At 40.6% G+C, this 9,719-nt stretch overlaps 1 protein-coding gene across 1 annotated transcript in view; it reads left to right on the forward strand.

Annotated features, from left to right (window-relative positions):
• tacr2 (tachykinin receptor 2) overlaps positions 1-6,857 on the forward strand; it is a 9,313-nt gene extending 2,456 nt beyond the window's left edge. Inside the window, exons 2-8 of the mRNA XM_019895914.1 lie at positions 352-504; positions 612-907; positions 5,216-5,410; positions 5,839-5,989; positions 6,089-6,208; positions 6,497-6,573; positions 6,662-6,857. Of these exons, the coding sequence (XP_019751473.1) occupies positions 352-504; positions 612-907; positions 5,216-5,410; positions 5,839-5,989; positions 6,089-6,208; positions 6,497-6,573; positions 6,662-6,836 (1,167 nt within the window). The 3' untranslated portion in view covers positions 6,837-6,857. The remainder of the gene's footprint in view (positions 1-351; positions 505-611; positions 908-5,215; positions 5,411-5,838; positions 5,990-6,088; positions 6,209-6,496; positions 6,574-6,661) is intronic.
• Positions 6,858-9,719: the final 2,862 nt, after the last annotated feature.

Here is a 9,719-nt window from a genome sequence, read left to right on the forward strand (position 1 = left end):
CCCAACATGTGCGGTAAAAGCAGATTTCAATTCGTAACTGACAGAAACACCCCAAACCGGAATTACATTGTGCTCTCATGTTTCAATCCTTGTGAAGTGATTTATGAAGGAAGAAACATTGTATTGGTGGTTATGTGTTTGTTTTTATTTGCACCAAATTTCAATTCAATGAAAAAAAATCTTCCATCTGCACCAGTGCCTGTCTGTCTATCCATCCATCAAAGTGTAGACCTCCACCAAGGCCACACGATCCCGTTGAGATCAGCATCAAATTGTTTGTGTGGATATAGAAGATATAGATGGAAAGACAACAAAAATAGATTTCTGACATTCGTGTTCCTATGTCAACAGTTGACGAGGGACACAAACATGGACAGTGACGATTCAATTCAGCGTATTGAACGGGACCTGAGGGCCACTTTGCTGCCAATGCTTGTTACCAGAGACTCTCTGGAGGATGTCAATGAGACCACAGGGAATCAATTTCAACAGCCTGACTGGCAGGTACATGGCAGCTCTTGCTTCAAACCAATCTCAGGGCAAGGAATTTCAGTGGATATCATGAAAAGTATCTTGTGTGAAATCAAATCTCTTCTGACCATTTTTCTCAGGTGGCTATGTGGGCTTTGGCATACTCGCTCATCATCCTGGTTTCTGTCACCGGGAATGTGACGGTCATCTGGATCATTCTGGCTCATAGGCGGATGAGGACTGTGACTAACTACTTCATCGTCAACTTGGCTTTCTCCGATGTTTCAATGGCAACTTTCAACACTCTGTTCAATTTTGTCTACGCGCTGCACAACGATTGGTACTTTGGCCTGGGCTACTGTCGATTCCAGAACTTCTTCCCCATCACCGCCATGTTTTCATCCATATACTCAATGGCTGCCATCGCAGTGGACAGGTAAGGGAAGGTTTTTGCAAACTGAAAAAAAACACTACAAACACCCTGACATGGTCACACATGCAGGTATTGTATCTCACAAGCAAGGAGAGAGATCATAATGTGGGCCCCAGGAAATTATCAAATTTCACTTAATTGGTATTAAAATTATTTTTAATTAATAAATAATGTGTCTTTCTACACCAGTGACATATTGTGACATGAAGAGCAATTACATATTCTTCCAGTAGATGGCAGAGTATACATCCATCCATTTTCAACACCGCTTATCCTGAACAGGGTCGTGGGGAGTTGCTGGAGCCTATCCCAGCTGACTTTGGGCAGAAGGCAGACTACACCCTGAAGTGGTCGCCAGTCAGTCGCAGGTCACATATAGAGACAAACGACCATTCACACCCACATTCACATTGTTAATGAGGGGGAACCGATCCCACGCTGCCCACACACAAGTCCAGCGTGTGTACCACTTCACCATGAGCGACTTGGCAGACTACACAATTCAACTTTTGTATTTGTACAATAGAATAATAGCTTTACGTTTGCCCAGATTTTACACTGAGTGAGTCCATTTATGAGAACATTGAGAGAAGATCGCTTTTATTTCAGTATATATGATATACTCTTTGTGACATTCTTGGTTTGTTTTGGCTCCATAAAGGCTTTACGAGGTGAAGAACAAGTTATTTTACGCTGAATTTTGGCTGCGAGAGAGTGCATAGCAGTAAGTGATGCAGGTAGAACTGCAGAAGCAAGCGGCCATGCCAAGACAGCTTTGGCGAGACAAAAAAGAGGCGATTCAAACAGTGGATTACGGAAATAATTGAGTCTTTTTTTCTCTGCAATTTCACTATTACTATTATTTTATGTTTTTCCATTTAATGTCAGTGTATATTTGCTCACACGAAGCCAAAAAACAATTTGAATTTACATTTCATTTACACCTGCACCATCGAACAATATCCAATCAAAGATAAGTAAGGTGTCAGCTCGAGGTGTCGAAATTAAATTTAATTTAATTAATTAAAAAAAAACGCATCACTTATAAAATCAATGGACAACTGTTGTAATAACCGAATAATTCTCCAGAGCCATTTCATCATGTAAAATTGTCCAAATCCTCTGATTTCAGCCTCTCAGCAGTAATTGTTCTCTGATTTCTGCAGTCCTTCACGAAAACAGACTGATTACCTTTTTTGTCTTCATTCAAAATAAGACGCAAACAACTACTGTTACAACAGGGTCGTGGGGAGTTGCTGGAGCCTATCCCAGCTGACTTTGGGCAGAAGGCAGACTACACCCTGAAGTGGTCGCCAGTCAGTCGCAGGTCACATATAGAGACAAACGACCATTCACACCCACATTCACATTGTTAATGAGGGGGAACCGATCCCACGCTGCCCACACACAAGTCCAGCGTGTGTACCACTTCACCATGAGCGACTTGGCAGACTACACAATTCAACTTTTGTATTTGTACAATAGAATAATAGCTTTACGTTTGCCCAGATTTTACACTGAGTGAGTCCATTTATGAGAACATTGAGAGAAGATCGCTTTTATTTCAGTATATATGATATACTCTTTGTGACATTCTTGGTTTGTTTTGGCTCCATAAAGGCTTTACGAGGTGAAGAACAAGTTATTTTACGCTGAATTTTGGCTGCGAGAGAGTGCATAGCAGTAAGTGATGCAGGTAGAACTGCAGAAGCAAGCGGCCATGCCAAGACAGCTTTGGCGAGACAAAAAAGAGGCGATTCAAACAGTGGATTACGGAAATAATTGAGTCTTTTTTTCTCTGCAATTTCACTATTACTATTATTTTATGTTTTTCCATTTAATGTCAGTGTATATTTGCTCACACGAAGCCAAAAAACAATTTGAATTTACATTTCATTTACACCTGCACCATCGAACAATATCCAATCAAAGATAAGTAAGGTGTCAGCTCGAGGTGTCGAAATTAAATTAAATTTAATTAATTAAAAAAAAACGCATCACTTATAAAATCAATGGACAACTGTTGTAATAACCGAATAATTCTCCAGAGCCATTTCATCATGTAAAATTGTCCAAATCCTCTGATTTCAGCCTCTCAGCAGTAATTGTTCTCTGATTTCTGCAGTCCTTCACGAAAACAGACTGATTACCTTTTTTGTCTTCATTCAAAATAAGACGCAAACAACTACTGTTACTTCGGAAAACAATAACCAAATCAGTTACTCAACCAGTTTCTAAAATGTCGGTGATTACATCAATCCCACGGTTGTGATATTGCTTAAATGTTGTTTAGTTATTTTTTAACCACTAAACACTCTGAAACAAACAACAATTGGTTAATAAACAGTAATGTGGAAAAAATTATTTGTGTTACACTTTAACACAAAATATTTTTTTTATCTGATGAGTTGATGAATGGAATTATACTTCTGTGCTTTCAGGCAAGACGCCCACTCTTGTGGTGCTAAATGATTCAACTGAATGAGTCACGATTTGATTTGTTAAAAATACATATATATATATCAGTGTCGGTGTGCACTTTGAATAAGTCGTAGAAATGCGTTGTTGCTTTATATTTGTCATTTGAGTAGACTAGAAAGATCATTCATAGAATAATGATGACATAATCACATAGCTTCTTCCTGCCCAAATATATTAGCACAACATAATAACCCAAGCTGTTACAAAACCAGAATTGCAGAGAAAACATGAATCTGATCATTGTCTCTGACTAATGCACACAATGACTCCATTGTCAAGTCAATGTGCTAATTAATTTAAAAGAATGGACGCCTACAAAGTACAGCCATTATCATTTGTGTGAATGACGGAATAAAATCGGACTTTCAATAGATGTTAAATCAGATGGGGCTTTCAAATATTTCTTCAAAGATAAACGCGGGTCTGGTCCAACCCACGGGTGACCATGGAAACCCCTCTTTCCGAGGTTAGCTAGTGGCTAAAGCAGCTCCCCTTGAGATTTACTTCTTGAGGTGGATGGATGGGCACCTCAAAGAACTAAAAGCAAAACATGTCAAAGGAAGGCCACAGGCTGCTCTTCACCCTTCAAAGAAGAGCTCAATGGTTGATAAGGCAGAAGAAGCGGAACCTCGGTGACCCCAACAACGAATGGCGGACGAAGGCTGCAGCATTTCAGCATCTCAATCTTTTAGTTCAAGGGTGTCAAACGCATTTTTGTCGGGGCCACATCGGAGTTGTGGTTTACTTCGGTGGGCCATTATGTCAGAAACCAAATAAAACATGATCGCCTCATATGACATATACAATACACAACAAAACAGGTGAATAAATAGTTTTGAATTCAAGCATCAGTAAAATTTGTTCAAATATGACATTTATTTTAAAAAGGGGATTGGGAACAAAACATGCTTGAAATATCTCAACATTTTATAAAATGAAGACAAATTGTAATTTTGGTAATTTAGCAAGAAACATGAAGTCGGTGGACATAATTTTCTTTTGCGGGACACATAAAATGATGTAGCAGGCCAAAAATGGCCCCCGGGCTTTGAGTTTGACACCAGTGGATTCGTCCATTGGATCGGATTAAGGGACTGTCGTGGTGCAACGAGAGCTCCATGTTAATCAAAGTCATGCAAATGTGTTGGCAAAGAACCGTCTATTAATCGCCTCAAAAACTTTTAAAGAGTGCTAAATACATTTTAGAACTCCCCAAAAAGCCGATGAAATCTAAAGGCCCACAGATAGAAATGACTGAAGCTTTGTGTCGCACATGCGCAAAAAGTAAAATCGTAATTGAGCTGCAGTTGTGATGTCCGATTTGCCTGAGGGTAATGTGTTTTCAGAACGCATATGAATGCATTAACCTTTCTTTGCTTTAGATACATGGCCATCATCCACCCTTTGAAGCCTCGCCTCTCCTCCACCTCCACCAAGGTCGTGATCGCAGTCATTTGGATCGTGGCTGGCTTTCTGAGGGTGCCCCCGAGTGGGCTTTGAGTTTGACACCAGTGGATTCGTCCATTGGATCGGATTAAGGGACTGTCGTGGTGCAACGAGAGCTCCATGTTAATCAAAGTCATGCAAATGTGTTGGCAAAGAACCGTCTATTAATCGCCTCAAAAACTTTTAAAGAGTGCTAAATACATTTTAGAACTCCCCAAAAAGCCGATGAAATCTAAAGGCCCACAGATAGAAATGACTGAAGCTTTGTGTCGCACATGCGCAAAAAGTAAAATCGTAATTGAGCTGCAGTTGTGATGTCCGATTTGCCTGAGGGTAATGTGTTTTCAGAACGCATATGAATGCATTAACCTTTCTTTGCTTTAGATACATGGCCATCATCCACCCTTTGAAGCCTCGCCTCTCCTCCACCTCCACCAAGGTCGTGATCGCAGTCATTTGGATCGTGGCTGTCTTGCTGGCGTTCCCACAGTGTTATTACAGCGTGACCAGATTTTACTACCCCAGAACTGTTTGCATGGTTGACTGGCCGGATAACTATGGAGGAACGCACCAACTCAGGTGCGACGCGATGTAATGTGATGTGATGTTATTAGGACAATCCTCCACTACAGATCGAACTGTTAGCTAAAGAAACAAATTAGTTTGTTTCTGGGGTAGGAACGAGGCAGTAAATGACAATTAGCCCCCCGCCCCAAAAAAATCAAGTAGCATGCTGGAGGAGCTGATGTGATGTGATGTGATGTTATTAGAAGCACAATCCTCCAATACAGATCGAACTGTTAGCCAAAGAAACAAATTAGTTTGTTTCTGGGGTAGGAATGAGGCAGTAAATGACAATTAGCCCTCCGCCCCAAAAAAATCAAGTAGCATGCTGGAGGAGCGGGCCAGTAGTATACAAGTTGTAGTCGTTTTGTATTAGAATTTGAGTTTAATTTTAATCTGTTCTGGAATCCAATTGACAAAAATGCGAACGCTTACCTTTTCAGCTACCAGTTTGCTGTGATTTTGCTGATCTACTTGCTCCCCTTGCTGGTGATGCTGGTGACCTACAGTTTGGTGGGCCAGACACTGTGGGGGAGCAAAATCCCAGGAGAAGCGTCGGACCATTACCACAGCCAGATCACTGCAAAGAGAAAGGTCAGCTTGTTCCACTTTATGACTGCCATTTATTCCACCAGCAAAAAAAAAAAAAAAAATGTCTCCGCTGCGTTGACATACAAAGCCTTTGTCTCTCAGGTAGCAAAGATGATGGTTGTTGTAGTGGTGACCTTTGCTCTCTGCTGGTTGCCCTACCATATCTATTTCATACTGGGATCAATCAACAGAGACATTTACAAGCAACAGTACATACAACAGGTTAGCAGTTTCCACCCTACATATGTTGATGCACTGATCCGTGGCCAATGTTATGTACTATTCAAGTATGTGTGTGTGTGTGTGTGTGTGTGTGTGTGTGTGTGTGTGTGTGTGTGTGTGTGTGTGTGTGTGTGCGTGTTTGTGTGTGTGTGTGTGTGTGAGTGCATGCAAACCTCAAAGATAAATTGTTAAGTGAAAATTAATGCTTTGCTTTATTGTTAGCAGGAGTGAGCAAATGTGACGAATGCCCAATTAGTGGTTTTATATTCTCTTTCTCCTCCTTGAAAGGTTTACCTCTCCATATTTTGGTTCGCAATGAGCTCGACCATGTACAATCCCATCATTTACTGCTGTCTAAACCAAAGGTGAAGCTCACATTTGCATTCCTACTTCAGGGGGACTTCTCAAATGCATCCGAATCGGATCGTTTCTAAAGTTCCTCCTACGTTGCAGGTTCCGTGCTGGTTTCCGCCATGCCTTTTCTTGGTGTCCCTTCATCAAAATGTCAGAGGAGGATAAGATGGAGCTGCAGCACACACACACCTTCAGAGTGACCATGACACAGAGCCTACGCAAAACCAACGCACGCTCCCCCATCCATGCAATCAACGCAGATGATGCAAATTGAAAACAAAGGTTGCGTACAAGGATGATGGCGAGTCATCACGGCTGTCATTAACCGTGGAGCAAAGAGTACGTGGGCATGGATGGGCCCGAGAAGTTGTTTTAGGTCTCACAGATACAAGAGAGGCCGCCATCATGCTTTCCTGTGAAAACAGAGGACATGCATGTTGCAGTGATGTTTTTGAATTGTGTTTAGCAACCGAATGATTTGCTGTTGCTGGCCAACTTTGAGGGCCGTCTCATTTTCTTTCACCTTACCTGTAGTATTTCAGTGCATACTGCTGCTGAATTTGAACCGTTTAGGTATGCTAAAGTTGGTGTTATTGCGCTCTCATACTGGTCACTGGAAGTTCCATATGGCACCTTCATTATAGCAAGCGCATAATTACATTTTTGAATAGTTGGAATTTTCAATCAAGATACAACGTGAACTGTGACTAGGTGAAAGCCATAGCTACGTCATTATTTTGCCATGTTAAAAATTTATTTAATATACCTGAAAAAGGACGTGTAGATAGATATCTTAATAGGTACCTATCTTTAAATGAAGTCAATTAAAGATATTTTGAACTAGATTAATGAATCATCGAAATGAAATTGTAGTTATCTTTAATCTACAATTAATTCATATTGCAGAAAATGGCAAAAGTGCCAGGTGCCACTCGGAACAGGCCTAGCCATGGACTCTCAAAGAAACTGAGTGCATGTTGTACCATGAAAGGATATTATAAAAATATAAAGTACATAACAAAATAATAATTAGGAAAAAAAAATCAAATCGGTACCTTCCCGATTTGGTGGAAGAGCATTTGGATTGTTCTGCCTGTCACCATAGCACACTGAGTTACATAGATGTGCGGCGATACATCATTTGCTGTTAATGAACAATTTCAGTTAATGTTCAAGTGAGATAATTTGGAAGTATTTTCACATCGTGGAGTAATTATCATCCATATGATTAAAAATCATGCTATTTGAAGTGAGAGCCGGCTGGAAATGCCCTCGTGCTTTGTTCGTGTCCACTGCAGTACCTATTGGCAAATACATTAAATCTTCAAATACCGCTTTGTCTGCTCTTACAAGACTTTCCCTTTCGCTTAAACTTATTGTCTTTCCTCACACACTTTCTTCTTTGCGCTCTGCTTGGGGAAAAAAAAATAAAGATAAATGTATTAATGTAATATAAATGTCATTGTTTTGTCAGGTAACTAATCAATGGTAATCATCCTGAACTTAGTGGAAACTTTCTCGATGCTATTTACTAAAAAGCAATGGCACAATGTGAACGATCGGTTTGTTGTCTGCAAAAACAGCATCAGTTGTTCAAGACCTGAACATATTTCAAGTATTTAATAAATGTGAGAATATTTTCCAGTAAACCGTACGTGGATTTTATTTTGGTTCGCAAACAACGCAAATGGCAGTTTTGACAGACCAAGGCATCAGTAATTCTGACATTGCTTTGACTTTATTGAATGACTGACAGTGTTGAACAGATACAGCTAAACAATTCAAGTGTTTGTGATAAATATTGACAATTATGGAGTGACCATTGAGGCAAAAACAGGTTTTACTCTGCCATTCGTGAGAGTTATTATATTCTCTTGCCCACATAAGTGTGATTTATTTCTTATGTACAACACCGTAGCAGCTTCAATTTGTCTATTCTAAAATGGTATATATTTCAGGGACCCCGGTATGTGACTTTATGTCACTGTTACAATATTCTCCCAAAACCCCATCTAGAATGCTAAAAGGTTCAAGAGCTATTCTTATTGGGACAAACAGTAGGACTGATGAAATAGTGTGGCCCCCTCCAGCATTTAAGTTGCCCATGCCTGCAACAGAAGGGCTGAGCGCAAGTGGATTCGCAAACATCGCTATACTTCAAGTTCCAAATAGTTATGCACCGAGGATGGAGCCCTGATGGACGCCAGGAACTCAAAGAGGATTTCCAACCCATGCATTAGCATTCACTTTTCGTAAAGCAAAAAACAAAACATAATTGATCACTTAAATATCTTCCTCCTGAGTTTAAAGAGCATTTATCATACAAGAAGTGAGAATATTTAAAATCCTCCTCATCAGAATGTTTCAAATGATCTGAAAGTTTCAGCAAGTGTAATGTCCTTCCACAGATTTGGGCTAGTGGTGCTGCAACTGGCACCCATAACACCTCAAGCACTTTCATTCCTTTTGCGAACAAATTGATGGATTTGCACCGCCTAGACAGCAGCACCCCAGGATTGTGTACAAGGACAATTGTTCTTTGGAAATAATTTACAGGAGATTACAAGAGAATGGAACACAAAAGAAGAGGAGCACAAGCACGTTCAGTAAGCATGTGTCACCCGAGCAGAGATTGGATGTTCCATGTTCAATATTCACGTTTACATGACTGAGCTGATTAGAACAACAGCTTTCTCTTTGTATGTGTACTTGTGCGACATTATTGCAGCGTTTACCGTAATCATCTCCAGATATAAAAATAAAATAAATAACACTACATGTCAAATCTATTGAATACCGGAATGATATCTTAAAAGCTTTAAAGCACCAACAAAATTCCCTTTCACATATCATCCATCCATTATCTGATCCGCTTATCCTCACGAGTTACGCGGGTGTGCTGGAGCCTATCCCAGCTGTCTTCGAGCAGTAGGCGGGGTACACCCTGAACTGGTTGCCAGCCAATCGCAGGGGCACACGGACACAACCATTCGCACTCACAATCACACCGAGGGACAATTTGAAGTTGGGACAATTAACCTGCTATGCATGCTTTTGGAATGTGGGATGAAACCGGGGTGGACATGCAAACTCCACACACCGGTTTTGAACCCACGAAGTCTGTACTGTGAGGCGGACACGCGAACCAGTCAACCAC

The sequence above is a fragment of the Hippocampus comes genome, unplaced genomic scaffold (genome assembly GCF_001891065.2).
Source record: "Hippocampus comes isolate QL1 unplaced genomic scaffold, H_comes_QL1_v1.1 scaffold80, whole genome shotgun sequence".
Classification (NCBI taxonomy): Eukaryota; Metazoa; Chordata; class Actinopteri; order Syngnathiformes; family Syngnathidae; genus Hippocampus; species Hippocampus comes.